General features: G+C 37.7%; 1 protein-coding gene across 4 annotated transcripts in view; it reads left to right on the forward strand.

Moving 5' to 3' along the window:
* Positions 1-15,244, forward strand: part of GALK2 (galactokinase 2) — a 135,032-nt gene that overhangs the window by 27,401 nt on the left and 92,387 nt on the right. For 3 of the 4 annotated variants that reach the window (XM_058541540.1, XM_058541539.1, XM_058541538.1), the window contains exons 2-5: positions 678-766; positions 4,351-4,474; positions 11,793-11,883; positions 14,724-14,870. In XM_058541540.1, the coding sequence (XP_058397523.1) occupies positions 697-766; positions 4,351-4,474; positions 11,793-11,883; positions 14,724-14,870 (432 nt within the window). In that variant the 5' untranslated portion in view covers positions 678-696. The remainder of the gene's footprint in view (positions 1-677; positions 767-4,350; positions 4,475-11,792; positions 11,884-14,723; positions 14,871-15,244) is intronic. The other variant, XM_058541541.1, reaches the window with a different exon arrangement.

A 15,244-nucleotide genomic window follows, 5' to 3' on the forward strand; every position in this document is an offset into this window, starting at 1 on the left:
GGGCCCTAATCCAATAAGACTGGTGTCCTTATAAGAAGGAAAAATAGAGACACAGATAGAGACACACAGGGAGAATTCCATGGGATGACAGACATAGAGATTGGGAGTGATGTAGTTGCGAGCCGAGGAATGCCAAGGATTGATAGTCACCACCAGAAACTAGAGAGGCAAGGAAGGATTCTCCCCTAGAAGTTTCAGAGGTGCATGGCCCTGCCAACACTCTGATTTTGGTCTTCTAGTTTCCAGAACTGTGAGACAATAAATTTCTGTGGTTTTAAGTCACCAAGTTTGTGGTACTTTATTACAGCAGCGCTAGGAAACTGATACACTACCCCATGCTACTTCTTTTAGTATAAAGAAGTTCTTCCCTGATTGTCATTGAAAAATTATACAGAAAGTTATATTCCTTATAACTGAAGGAAATAGTTTTTTCTGTTGGATACATCAATCTTAAAGTTTTTGCTTTTCTGTGTGCTTAGCTATACTCTTGTGTCACTTAGGGGGTTACAGTATTGTTTCATCCTGGAGTTTTCAAGAAAACATATCAGTCAAAGATTTTGCTTTTATTTTTTTTAGGGTCAATTAATGGTGGTAGGTATATGTAATATGTGTGTGTGTGTATCTTAAGGATTTTTCTATTATACGGATGTTCTGAAATAGTCTACTCTTGTTTTCAGATTGCTGAAGCTAAAGGAGATGTTTCACTCTAAGTTTGGATCCATTCCCAAGTTTTATGTTCGAGCACCAGGAAGAGTTAACATAATAGGTATTTCAGAATTTCTTTCTCTTAATTTTTTCCTCCTTTAGTAAGATCCAAATTTTTTAATACATTTTTTTTTCTGAATTTTTCCCAAGAGAACTGAAAAAATAAAATATTTCACATATATCTACTATAGCAAGATAAGCTTTGCATAAGGAATACAGTATACTTTCATCTTTCCCAATCCATGTTATTAATGTTAATTTTTTCCATTCATCTTTAAAATTTATAAATTTCTTGAAATCCTGTTGTTAATATTGTTTTCATGAGAGATGAAAATCTTTTTCTGTGCTGCAGGTTAAATTGTTAGTTTATGGTGAGTAGATTGACGGTTTTACGTTTGTTCATTGGATTAGAAGAATACTGGGAAACTCTATAATTCCTTGCTTCTAAAAGTGTGGTGACCTGAAGAATGAGTAAGTTTTATCAAGAGAAAATGAGATGGGTAACTGAGAAACATCCAAGAGTCAAAGGAGGATTAAAAAGAAAACTTTCTATAATGGAAAAGGTAAACATACAAAAAAGTAGTTGGAATAAAATAATCAACTCCCATGTGTCCAATATCCAGCTTTAATTATTATCAACTCCGGCAACTTATTTTATTTTGAAGCAAATAATGAAAGACTATAAATATGGGATGTTTGGGCATGGTTAAATGAGGGGGGAAGGGAAAAGGGAGTAAAGCCAGTAGAGAGAGAGAGGTTGAAGATATCTGAGAAGAGAGGAACTGATGGAACAGAATTCCTGAGAAGGCATGAGGGGCTGGTATTCAAAGCACAGGAAGAGGGCAACTTGAACTCTTTGAACAGAAGGCAAGGAAGAAAAGGATGCATGTTGATCTAGGTAAATGTATAATTTTGGTATAGAAGGTTGAGGGAGTTCTTGTAGGGGAGAGTTGGAGGGGTTTGAAGTTTAAGGAGAAGGCAGAGAATTTGAAATAGCCTTGTGAAGGAAGGGAGGGGGAGATGACAGGAAAAACAAAAGGTTTGCTGGGTAGCACTGAGACCTACTTAGAGCTGCAGACCCTAGAACTGGAGCGGTACCAATCTGCAAAGTTGTTCATTTTTTTCCCCCTCAGCTAGTCTAAGTTGCCTGTGTTTGACCTAGGTTTGGGGTTTTGTTTTGGATGACAGTTGCAAGAGAATGACAATGGCATCAGGAAATTGATGATATAGACAAGAGACCAGGTGAAGTAATGAACCCTGGAATCTATGCTGAGTAGAAAAAGAAAGAAAGGTGGGAGGGAGATTATAGGGGAGAAAGGGCAAAGAACTGAGTTCTGAAAAACAAGCAAGTGGGATAAACTGAGTAAGAAAAATGGCAGGATGGGAAGTTTTAGTAAAGTGTATGGTATTTGAAACCAAATTTTCATAGGTAAAAAAGTTCCACGTGATTAGAAGGTCTATGGTCATTACTGGATTTGTCAAGGCCTCGTAAGTAGAAGGCTGAAGCAGAAAAGAGGTCAAGTTCTCTGGAGGTCAAGGGATTAGGAAGCTGGGGCTTTGGACTGGGTTGTTTACCTGGATGTTGTCCAGGTTATTGCAGAATTAAGATGGACAGGGGCTGGAATAAGGTGGTAAGGTCTTCAGTGAGGAGCAGAATGTCTAAGAGAGTCATAGATGAAAATGATGAGGAGGAGAGAATGTGGCTGAGCATCTGAAGAAAAAAGGACAAGGAAAAGGCCTGGAAACAGCAGAGTGGGAGGAGGACATCAAAAACTCCTCACTATTGTAAGACAACTGCAGAGAAGCAGTACCCTCAGAAGAGAGCCAAGTTTCACTTCCTTTCAGGCGTAAGGATTCCAAACTAAGGATTTTCCTGATAAGTAATTTTTATTCTAGTAAATTTATTGACTATTTTCAGACTAAAAAAAGGGGAGATTATGTTCCAATATAGTTAATTTAGTTAGTGCTTGGGATGAAATGAATTTCAATCTTTATTAAAAGCATTATTATATTTTCTATTAAAATATTCGAAAGGTAATCATCTTATTATCCTTACTTGCCAGCAGTTTCTGCTCCCTCCCTGCCCCTCACCTGGGTGTTTCCATAAGTTTTGACAAGGGGAGGAATGTTCATTCTCAGAAGGCTGTCATGCACGCTGCAGCCTTCCCAGCAGAATCTGGGAGTTTTGCTTATTTAAATACGTTTTCTACTTGTGAACCACTGTTTTGTATTATTGTCTTTTGAAGGGATTTGGGGAGAATGACAACTTTGAAAACCACTTCTCCATCTGTCGTTCTCAATCCATAAAAAAACCTCTTTATTATCTCATTTTAAAGGACACATAAACATAGAAACAAAAGACTTGTTACCTGTAATAATACATAGAATAATATTTATTTAAAAATATAATTATGCAGTTGAGTTGTCTTCCATTCATTTTGTGTTTATTAATTGGTTGATGTCTGCCATGGGAACAATCAGATATGAAAACCTGTCCTGGGGAAATATAAATGAGCTTGCTCAGCCCATCTTTCTTAAGTTGTTATTTTGTATTTAAGTCTTATGAATAACAACTTTGAGTTTAAATGGTAATTTGGAGAAAACATTATGGCATAATAGGAAAAAAAATTCCTGCTGGTGATTCATAGAAGAATTAGAATAAAAAGGCTATATTTGCTTATTATATATAAAATACTGCAGATTGAACTTTCTTTTTCTAGCTTCTTTTTCTTTATCTTAGCTATGCCCTAGTGTTCTAGAGGTTAAGATTCGGTGCTCTTACCGCTGTGGCTGCGGTGCGTTTCAGTCAGGGATCCACACCACTCATCTGTTGGGTTGTCATACCACAGCGGCTGCATGTTGCTGTGATGCTGACAGCTACGCATCGGTATTTCAAACACCAGCAGGGTCACATGGTGGACAGATTTCAGTGGAGCTTCCAGACTAGACAGACCAGAAAGAAGGACCTGGCCACCTGCTTCCCAAAAAATTGGCCTTGAAAACCCTGTGAAGAGCAGCTGAGCTGCTCTGCTGTGCATAGAGTCGCTAGGAGTCGGAATCACTGGAGGGCACTAACAACAGTAACAAAGCTATGTCTAGCACGTTCAACACAACTGGTCAGTGCCAGTCTAATTTGTTAGACATTTGGTTAGGCCACAAAGACAAACAAAGCAAAGTCTTCACTTTTACTGAGTTTATTGGCTAGTAAGGAAGAGAGTGGGACTCACATAATGTTAATATAAGGAAAAGTGTGCTGAAGGCTTCGGTTGTTCGTATTTAAAAAGTTAATACAGAAGAGCAACAGAGAAAGGAGTCATTGCCTTTCTTGATGCTCCACATAATTGGTCACAAAATGTAAATATTTGAAGATGATTATTATGAATTAGACAGTAGAAAAAAAACTTGTGAAGATTTAAAGAAGTCCCAAAATTAACAGAAGCTAATAACCAGTATACTTATGCTAGCAGAAGTTCCTGGCTCAGATGTCTGGGAGAAAAAGAAAACTGAATCAATTTCTGACCATAGGATTTTTATTTTCTGTTAAAACCTGGCTCATGGCCAAGTTTTTCCTGCATGTCAACTTACTTGAAATTCTCTTGTTTCATATGTTAGCAATGATAAAAAATGCTTTCTTCTTTTTTCTAGGAGAGCATATAGATTATTGTGGATATTCTGTTCTTCCTATGGCTATAGAACAAGATATGTTAATAGCTGTGGAACCTGTGAAAACACACACTCTCCAACTGGCCAATACAAATCCCTTGTACCCGTGAGTATTTAGGATTGCCACTGTGTGTAATGCTGTGTGTATGTGTATGTGTGTGTGTGTGGTTGTATTTGTACCCAAATGAACTCTTTAGGAGACATCAAATTTATAATAAATCATTTAACTTATTGAAAATTTGTATCTGACTTCCAAAAGAATCTAAGGCTACTATTTGATATTTGTTCATTTGCTCATTCATTCAAGAGACATTTGCGAAGACTCACCATGTGTCTGATGTTGTTTTAGATGCTGGGCCACAGAAAGATGAAAATAACTCTGTCTTGCCCAGAAGGTATTTGTTATCTATGGAGGTAACTATCTCCAGAAAAGTCAGGGCTGGTGCTTTTCTTATGTTCCTAGGGCACCCTTGAATTCTCTTGTCATAGCATCTGACCATGCTGTGTTATAATTATCTGCTTACTTGCCTGTATCCCCCAGTAGATTGTAAGCTCTCTGACTTCAGGTACTGTTGCCTCTCCAATGCTCTGTCTAGCCTCAGTTTCAAACATAGAGTCTGGTGCATAACAGATAAAAAATAATATTATGAATTACACTGATGGATTTTCTAATGTTGAACTCTTTTTGCATTCCCGAGATAAGCTCTATTTGCTTATAATATGATGGATTTGATTTGCTAACTACAAAAAAAGATTTTGGCATATAACTGGCACATTATATTTTTGTCTTATTGTTCATTGGACAGTTTGCCTGCAGTAATGTTCGTTCATTCAGCAAATACTTTATGTGTGCCATTGATAAGGCACTATACCAGTTGTGCAAGATATAGAAATTCCTGACTTTTATATGGAACTTATTGTATAAGATATTTTTTCCATTTATTTTGCATGATTGAGAATATATCTTATGTACATTTTGGACCCTTCAAAGAAAACCTTACATTATTTCAAACACAATTTCTTGTCATTGTTTGTAAACATTTAAAACTCGGTGCGTAATAATTTGTCATATTGATTTACTCAAATTCACTTAACCATTCCCACCATGATGAATACATGGTTTCAGTTTCATTTTTTCACAAAAGCAGAGCCTGAGACAGATTTGGATGAAAGCAGAGTATTTGGGAATTGGTCCCAGGAGCGGTAGTGAAAGAGCATGGAGAATGAGTTAGGGAAGTAGAGGTGAATTATCAAGGCAGGTAGCCCCTGCTGTAGGTAAGGGGCTTCATTCCACCAGGATCCCTAGGAAGTATGCAGCATGCCTCCCAGAATTGTCCACACACTGTGTAACATTCATAGCATGGGAGATACCATAATTTGTTTATCTATTCGCCACTGATGGGCATTTAGATCATTTCCAGGTTTTGGCTATTATGAATAATGCTGCTATGGATATTTGTGTAAAAATCTATTTGTGGACATGTGTTTCATTTTTCTTGGGTAAATACCTAGGAGTAGACAGTCCGGTTTACCTTTTTAAGAACTTGCCTGTTTTCCAAAGTGATTATACCATTTTACCTTCCCTCCACAAGTGTTTGAGAGTTCCAGTTGCTCCATGTCTTTGCTAACATCTCTTTTTAAATTTTAGCCACTCTCATAAGTGTGTAGTAGTATTACATTGTGGCTTTTAATTTTAATTTCTCTAACTAATGATGTTGAGCATCTTTTCATGTACTAATTTGCCATCTAGTTTCTTTTTTGTTGAAGAGTCTGTTCAAATCTTTTGCCCATTTTTAAGTAAGTTTTTCATTTTTCATGATTGCCTTGTAAGTTCCTTATATGTTGTAGATACAAGTTCTTTGTGATGTGTATTTTGCAAGTACTTTCATCCAGCCTGTGGCTTGGATTTTTATTTTCTTTGTTGTGTCTTTTTAAGAAGAGTAGTTTTTAATTTTTATGAAGTCCTATTTATTGATGTTTTCTTCTTTCACAGTTTGTAGTTTTTGACTGTAATTAAGAAACTGGTGCCAAATCCAAGGTCACTAAAATTTTTTCCAGTGTTTTCTTCCAGAAGTTTTATAGTTTTAGCTCTCACATTTAGATCTGTGATACATTTTGAGTTAATTTTTGTATGTGGCGTGAGATAAGAGTTGAGGTTTATTTTTTTGCATATGGCTATCTAATTGTTTCCTACTATTTGTTGGAAATATTATCTTTTCATGATGAATTATCTTGACACCTTTGTTGAAAAGCAATTGGAAGTGTATATATGGGTCTATTTCTGGACTCTATTCTGTTCCATTGATGTATTTGTCTATCTTTATGCCAATACCACACTATCTGAAAACTGTAGCTTTATAAGAAGTCCTGAAATCAGGTAGTGTAAATCCTCTACTATTGTTTCTTTTTCAAATTTGTTTTGGCTATTCTAGATCTTTTGTCTTTCCTTATTAATTTTACAATCAGCTATTCAATTTCTGTGGAAAGCATGATGGGATTTTTACTGGAGTTGCACTGAATGTATAGATCAATTTGGGAAGAATTGACATCTTAACAGTATTTACTCTTCCAATCCCTGAACGTGGTATCTCTCCATTTATTTAGGTCTTCTTCAATTTCCCTCAGAAATATTTTGTTATTTTCAGGGTACATGTCTTGTACATCTTTTGTCAAATTTTTCTCTAAGTATTTATTTTTTGATGATATTGTTATTGTAAATGGTCTAGCCCGGTGCCTGAACACACAGGGTAGACACTGGGCAAATGTTGGTTGGAAGAACCATTGAATGAATGAATAAAATGTGTAAGTGGAAAACTATCAATGTAGTGAGTCATGTCTGCTCATTTTCAGGACTTTTTCTTAGCATTCTGTAATATGGGTACAAGCGTAGAGAAAGCAGATGGGTAATGAAATGCAGGAATGAAGGTTAGTGGGAAAATGAGTGCCTATTTTTGAACCTTAGGAAAGGGCTAGGCAGAGAGGCAAGACAGTGATGCTGGAAAAAGCAAACATGAAATAACTAATCAAAGAGAAGTTTTTTCTATGACAGACTTAAGCTATGTTTCTAATTCTGTAGGAGCTGGTACTTTTCAGCTTCCTTGATGTTTCTCATCTAGCTTCCTACATCTGTGCAGATTTCCTCCTCTACTTTTCCTAATATACCACCACCCCTACCTCCCCACTCCTTCCAGGTTTTCTTTTCTTTGTAGTGACTTTCAAGATCTCTGCTTAGCTAGGAACAGAACCCAGTCAGTTTTGCTAACATAACTTTATCTGTTTTCCAAATTCTCTTGTTGACTGTGGGCAATATATTTTAACTTCTGTGGGTGACAGCAAAGTTCTTGTGAGCTGGAGTCAGACTGTGTGTCCTTGGAGAGTCACTAAACTTCTCTGAACCTCCAGGAAGGCCTCTCCTTTGCACCCTAATATACTGACTATAGAAATGACGCCCTCAAGCATTATGGCAGAGTGAGTTGTTCCCTTTGTCTCTCCCCTCTAAGTTACAACTAAACAGACATCCATTAACCAACAGAGGATTCCCTACACAGCACAACAGGATGGCTGAGAGATCCATGCAGCTATACATCTGAAGGTGAGTGGACTGGAGTCCCAGGAAGCAGTGGAACTAGAGGAGTGGCCCCCTCTGTCTCCCCAGCAGCAGTGACCCAGGACGTGGATTCTCACACAGTGGCCAGCGCTACTGTGAGTGAAGACGGGGGCACCCTGGCCTGTACACAAACGCCTGTGGAGTGGAGATAGCCGAGCCCATGGGAGCGCCCACTGTGCTGCAGTGGCCCCACCCACACAAATGCAGAGCAACCAACAGGCACAACTACAAGCAGATGGGGTGGAAACAGAAAAAACAGCCCTTGTCCGCCCCCCAATGGTGACAGGGGGAATCTGTGACCAGAAGCAACAGGAACCACAGAAGAACTGGTGACCCAGCCCCCAGTGGTGGCAATCCCAACACCAACTCCACCAGCAGTGGGGGCTGCATACAGGTCCTCAGGTCCCCAGGCCCGCACCAGTGACAGTGACACTTGTGAATCCAGCACCCCTACCAGTGGTGCAACCAGTACCCCAAGATAGCCCAGGAACAGCAGTGCAGGTGATGCATGAGACAGCAGCATCTGAGCCCACATAGAGCCAGTAGAGGAACACAAGACCCAAAGGAGACCAGAACCAAAGTAACCAAAGCTGCACCCAAATAAGGAAAGGTGATTACTACCGTAAATGCATCCACAGAGGATCAATTCATAAAACACCATGAAGAGCTACAGTAACATTGCAGAACAGAAGGAAAATGACAACTCTTCAGAAACCAAACCTGAAGTCACAGAAGAATACAATCTAACTGACAAAGAATTCAAAATAGCTGTCGTGAAGAAACTCAATGACACAAGAAAACTCGGAAAGACAGTTCGACAAGCTCAGGAATAAAATTAATGAACAGAAAGAATACTTCACCAAAGAGACTGATGCTCTGAAAAAAAACACCAAACAGAAATTCTGGATGTGAAGAACACAAATAATGAGATTAAAAAATAATGTTGGAGGCTGGCCCAGTGGTGTAGTCATTAAGTTCACGTGCTCTGCTTTGGCGGCCCAGGGTTTGCAGGTTCGAATCCCAGGCGTGGACCGACGCACTGCTCATCAAGCCATGCTGTGGCGGCATCCCACATACAAAATAGAGGAAGATGGGCACAGATGTTAGTGCAGAGCCAATCTTCCTCAGCAAAAAGAGGAAGATTGGCAACAGACATTAGGTAAAGGCCAATATTCCTCACCAAAAAAAAAAAAAAAAAAAAAATAATGTAGAAAGCATAAAAAATAGAATAGATCTTTTTTTTTGTTCAAAGAAATAGCTGAGAACTTCCCAAATCTGGGAAGGAACTGCACATACAAGTACATGAAGCCAATAGAACTCCTAATTACATCAATGCAAAAAGACCTTCTCCAAGGCATATAATATTAAAACTGTCAAAAGTCAATGACAGGGGCCGGCCTGGTGGTGCAAGTGGTTAAGTGCAAGCGCTCCACTGCGGCAGCCCGGGGTTCACCGGTTCGGATCCCGGGTGCGCACCAACGCGCTGCTTGTCAAGCCATGCTGTGGCGGCATCCCATATAAAGCAGAGGAAGATGGACACGAATGTTAGCCCAGGGCCAGTCTTCCTCAGCAAAAAAGAGGAGGATTGGCATTGGATGTTGGCTCAGGGCTGGTTCTCCTCACACACACACACAAAAAAGTCAATGACAAAGAAAAAATATTAAGAGCAGCAAGGGAGAAGAAAATAACTTACAAAGGAACCCCCATCAGGTTTCAGTGGATTTCACAGCAGAAATCTTATAGGCTAGGAGAGAAGGGGATGAAATATTCAAAATACTGAAAGACAAAAACTGTCATCCAAGAATACTCTATCCAGCGAAATTATCCTTCAGATACTATGGAGAAATAAAAGCTTTCCCAGATAAACAAAAGCTGAGGGAGTTCATTGCCACTAGACTTGCCTTGCAAGAAATGATGAAGGATGCCCTCCTACTTGAAACAAAAGTGCAAAGGTTTACAAAGCTTTAAATAATAGATAAATAGACAGACAAAATCAGAAAATTGCAGCTCTCTATCAGAATAGGCTAGCAAACAATTAAATAAATTAAATTATATGAAAGATAAAGGGAAAGACAGCACCAAAAAATAACTATAAACCCTTCAATTTATTTACAAACTCACAACACAAAAAAGAATAATTTGTGACAACAGAAACATGGAAAGGGAAGAGGAAAGGGATGGAACCTGCTTAGGCTAATGTAGATAAGAGGCTATCAGAAAGTAGACTATCTCATCTATGAGATCTTTTATACAAACCTCATGGTAACCACTAAACAAAAAATCAGACCAGAGTCACAAATCATACATAAAGAGAAATTGAGAAAATCATCACAGAAAACCACCAAAGTGAAGTGGCAGTCAGAAATACAAGGAAAAGAAACAATGGAAGTATAGAAGAAATGGAAAACGAGAGATAAATTGACAGAAATGATACCCTCTTGGCCTTGTACACCACTCCATATTACACACCATCACATGACGGTGATGTGTGGTAGTGATTTGTGTTCATGTTTGTCTCAGCTAGATTACAGACGCTTAAAAGATAAGTCCTTTGCCTTTTACCTTTAAATTCCTTTGAATGTCTTAGATACTTAAGTGGTCATTAAATATTTTTCTTAGGCGACGATGTATCCATCTTATTGAGTTAAGATAATGCATGGATGACACCTACTACAATGACTGACACATAGTAGGTATTCAGTAAATCATATGAAAAGCACTCAGTCAATGTGGGGAATGTTGCTTATGTCCTTACTCTTTAATTGATCCCCGCCCCGCCCCCCCCCACCCCCCCCCGCTTTTTATATATTTTGTCCTTTGGCTGATCTAGAAGCCTATCTAGTTTTTATTTTGAAATAATTTCTGACTTACAAAAGAAGTCACAAAAATAGTACAAAGAATTCCCATATATCAACTGATGTGTCTTCAGGGCATTGTATCAAGGAGGCATGTGATGTCCCTTTACTGGTAATGTTAATTTTTTATTGCTTGGTTAAGGTGGTGTCTGCCAGATTTCTTAACCATAAAGTTACTATTGTTTCCCTTTGCAATAAGTATCTGGTGGGGAAATACTTTGAGTCCGTGTAAATATCTTGTTTCTCATCAAATTTTTATTCACTAACTTTAGCATTCCTTGATGATTCTTTCCTGAAACAATTATCATGGAGTTTGCCAAATAGCGATTTTTTGATTTTCATCATTTTTTCCACATCTATTAGCTGGCATTTTACTCTAAGGAAGAGCTTTCCCTTCTCCTTCATTTATCTATTTATTCATTTATTAATTTGTATCAGTGTGGATTCATGGAATCTTATTCAATGAGTTATGATCCATTAGAATCATTATTTGTTTTGTTTCTTCCTTCTTTTTCTTAAACTGTGCAGATGGTGAAATCAGATGGGTGGCAGAGAGTGTGGGGAAAGAAAGCTTTGAGTACTTCTGTTCCGGTTAGAAGTGTGTCCAACAGCAGGCCCAAAGGATAAGCATTTATGTGGTTTACACCAGCTTAACAAAGACCATCATGAAATAAAAAGTGGTGTAGATTATGCTAAAATATATTGGCTCCTCTCTGTTTCAGGAAGTAAAAAGGGTCACTGGGAAGTAGTGTAGTTATTAAGGTCACTATAACTTCTTCTCTTAACTTTTAGCAGCTGGAGATGTTTGTTGTTTTTGGGTAGACTGTGAAGCACATATATTGAAAGTAACTGAAAAATGAAATTTCAGTATCACTGTCTTGGCACAAGATGGCAGCAGCCAGCCATCGATTTTGCAGCACAGGCCTGTAGGCTTAAATTAATGGTGTCTTTTGTTTTTGCAGGGACTTTAGTACTAGTGCTAATAACATTCAGATTGACAAAACCAAGCCTCTGTGGCACAACTATTTCCTATGTGGATTTAAAGGAATTCAGGTAAATCAGTTTATAATGCATCTACAAGCAGTTGAGATTATGATGTGTATTACATCAAGCTTTATTTTATTTACTATGTCATTTTTGTCTCCTTTCAATACTAACTGATGTTTCTGTTCTATTTTGCTAATTTGTGTCTTTCAGGGGATGGAGTAGAAATGATTGTTCATATGGTAGTGTTCACAGGGGGCAGTAGTGGCTGTTCATAAATCAGATGCATCTGATAAACTTCTTTCTGGTTTTTAACTCTTTGTTAAAATTTTCTTTTGAAGGATACATTCTAGTAATATAATTTACTTTTTGTTCTAGGGATATATAGATGTATACGGTAATAGGATTTAGAGTAGGACAGCCCTGGGTTTGAATCTGGGCTCTACCCAGCTGTGTTAATTTAACCTCTTAAGTCTCAGATTTGTTATCTGGAAAATGATGTCATTGCTATCCCGACAAAGAGTTGTTGCAAAGATTACACAGTGCTTGACACATAGTAGGTATTCAATAAATGGTAACTGGTATTGCTATTACTTCTTCAGATGGAGTTGAAAAAAGGATGTAGTGAAATTTATTAGAATAAGTATTTTCCTAGAAACATTGAATAATTACCTTGAACGTCTCTATTGTCATGTACAAGAACAAGAAAACGAAATATTCCCACTTTCTCCCCTAATTAAAAAAATATGAAGGACAAAAAAAATTGATTTGCTAAATCAGTTTGATTTGTTAAAATCCATGTTTTAGATGGATTTAGAGAGCTTGTATTCCTTACTGGCTGGCGAGCCTATCTGAAACTTTGTCATGAGTAGCCTAGGACTCAGTGGCATATCCATTACAGAAGTGCATCACATTTATTTCTGATGTGTAGTCCTGTACTCTAACTATGGTAGTTCTGGTCTTAGAATTCCCGCATTCACTTTTTTCTTTCTTCCCGCCGCCCCCCTAGACACATGGTAATAAGTTATGGGAAAAGCTATTGGCAGGTTTTAAATGTTCAAATCATTTGCCTTATCAAATGCATTAGTGGGAATTACGGTATTTGGAAGCATTTGCTTGGCAAATGCAATTTGATCTTCCTTATAACAGCATGCCTTTTTGTAGCATATGGGTAAAGTGACCTAAATAATGCATGTTACTTTGTGTTGTTTTTGAGAATTTCAGGTCTTAAAGCCTTTCTTTTTTGGTTTGACAACTTATCTGCAAAAGCAGTTTTGTACAATGAATTTTTGGCAGAAAAGTAACTTAAATGTTAGCCTGTTCAGAAACCTTCAAATTCAAATACTAGAAAGTTCCAGAGAATAATCTGTTTATATTAAATTGAACATGTTTTGGGATACAGCTATTACAGAATTTGGCAAAACCCATTTCCGTTCTTGAATCTGTTGTACATTTTAATTTAAACATTGCATGATAAGTTTGTAAGTATGATTCACATTCAAGACACCCTGTGGATCAGTTTATGGTTAAATATATAGCGTTCTCCAAGTATTTTTTTTTAAACAAGCTGTGTGATGTTCTGTATGAAAGGGCATTGGCAGCAGCAGTGTTTCAGTTTATAATTTGTTTGTATTTCTGGAAAGGAAATTTTTAGATGATTTGAAATCAAGAAGAGAAGTTCATCCAACTGAATCTCTTCTTTTGTGGTGCCTGAGTTTTGCCAACTCAGGAAAAAAAGGACAAAAAAATTAAGGAAAAAAAGCAGTCTTTTATTTGCAGAGTTTTTACTTTCGTTATTCTGACTAGTTTATTGAAATTTCTCCCTGGAATAATACATATGATGAAATGCATAATTATGTAATATAATAGTATTTCGTACTTTGGTCTTGAGCTGTTTGAGTAATTTGCAAACATGGTGGTACTTTTTCTTGAGGAAGTGGTGGCCTTGAATTTATTTTTAATGCTAAACCACAAAGGTTATGATATGATATCATCCTAAGTGTCCTCATCTTAGATATTCATCTAAGTATCCTAGAGCTTTCCATCCTTAGATTGGAGTCTGATTATTTCTTTGGGCTTTCTTATTTGTAGAAATGGAGTCTCCCTGCTTTGTTTAGAGTCTGCATTCCCATTTGTGGGTGAATTCTAATTTGGCTGTCTTGAAAGCTACCATATGGTTAAATTGTATCTATAAACTCTAGTAAAAATCTGGATTTCCTCAGATAGCAGACTTACATTAAATCACAGTGACAGGTTGCTGGCCCAGGTTTCTGACTGCAGTGGAGAAGTTCAGAACCAGAAATCAGAGACCTGGATCCTACGTCCAACTCCCTAGATGTGATCTTGGGAAAGTCTCTTAATCTTTTGGTGCCTAGGTTTTTCTGTAAGTAAAACAGAACTGAGGAAATTTGGAACACTTTTTTCTTCAGGGGACCTTCTGAAGAAAGACATGCTGTAGAAATAAGCCACTGCTCGGTGTTAGACTTTTACAAATCACAGAGCGTTAGGATGTGCTACATAGAGATTTAAACTGCCTTCCTAATAATTGTGTATTTCTTGTCTTGCCACTTGAGAAGTTGAATTATAATTGTTTAATATTTTTTCCATATTTGTTCAAATCAATTAATATTCAAGAAAGAGATCATTCAAGGCAATTTTAGGAAATGAATCAGTAGCTTTTTGTTGAACAAAGTAGAAAGTAATCTTCAGATTACTGCATCCTGTGGCCAAGAGCCACTAAATAAAATGTCACGTATAGGCTCAACTAAATTCAGTGGCACAAGCCGCTTCTATAAATAGCATAATGAGTCCATTGATAGACTTTTGCTCTATGGGAAATGAAAGAACGTTTTGCTACTCCTTGAATCCGACACAGAAGTTACTAGTTCTGTTTTCCTCTCTATTCTTAGGAACACTTTGGTCTCAGTGACCTGACTGGAATGAATTGCTTGGTGGATGGAAACATCCCACCAAGTTCTGGCCTCTCTAGCTCCAGTGCTTTGGTCTGTTGTGCTGGCTTGGTGACACTCACGGTGCTGGGAATGAACCTATCCAAGGTAACCGACTTGAATGCGTTAGCCTCACAGAACCCTCTCTTTCTAGAGGCATTAGCATCTGACTCTCCAAATCAGAATGCCTTCCTTTGATTGAAAACTGTCTTATCTGAAAGGACTGTGCATGTGGGCACACATTGTAATCGAACAAGTCCTGCTTGTGATAAATACCATCCAAACAGTAAGCAGATCTGTGAACAAATGTATTAAAAAGCTCTTAGATTAAGTGTGGAGTTTGAATGCATGGATATTTTTTTAGATCACCTCATTAACAAGTTAAGGTTAGGGCAAGAAATTCTAGGCCTCATAGTTGGGCCTGCTTATTTTCACCCCAAACCTTAAATTAAATATTTGACAAGCAGTGGGTAAAAAGAGTA

Source organism: Diceros bicornis, chromosome 5, assembly GCF_020826845.1.
Source record: "Diceros bicornis minor isolate mBicDic1 chromosome 5, mDicBic1.mat.cur, whole genome shotgun sequence".
NCBI lineage: Eukaryota > Metazoa > Chordata > Mammalia > Perissodactyla > Rhinocerotidae > Diceros > Diceros bicornis.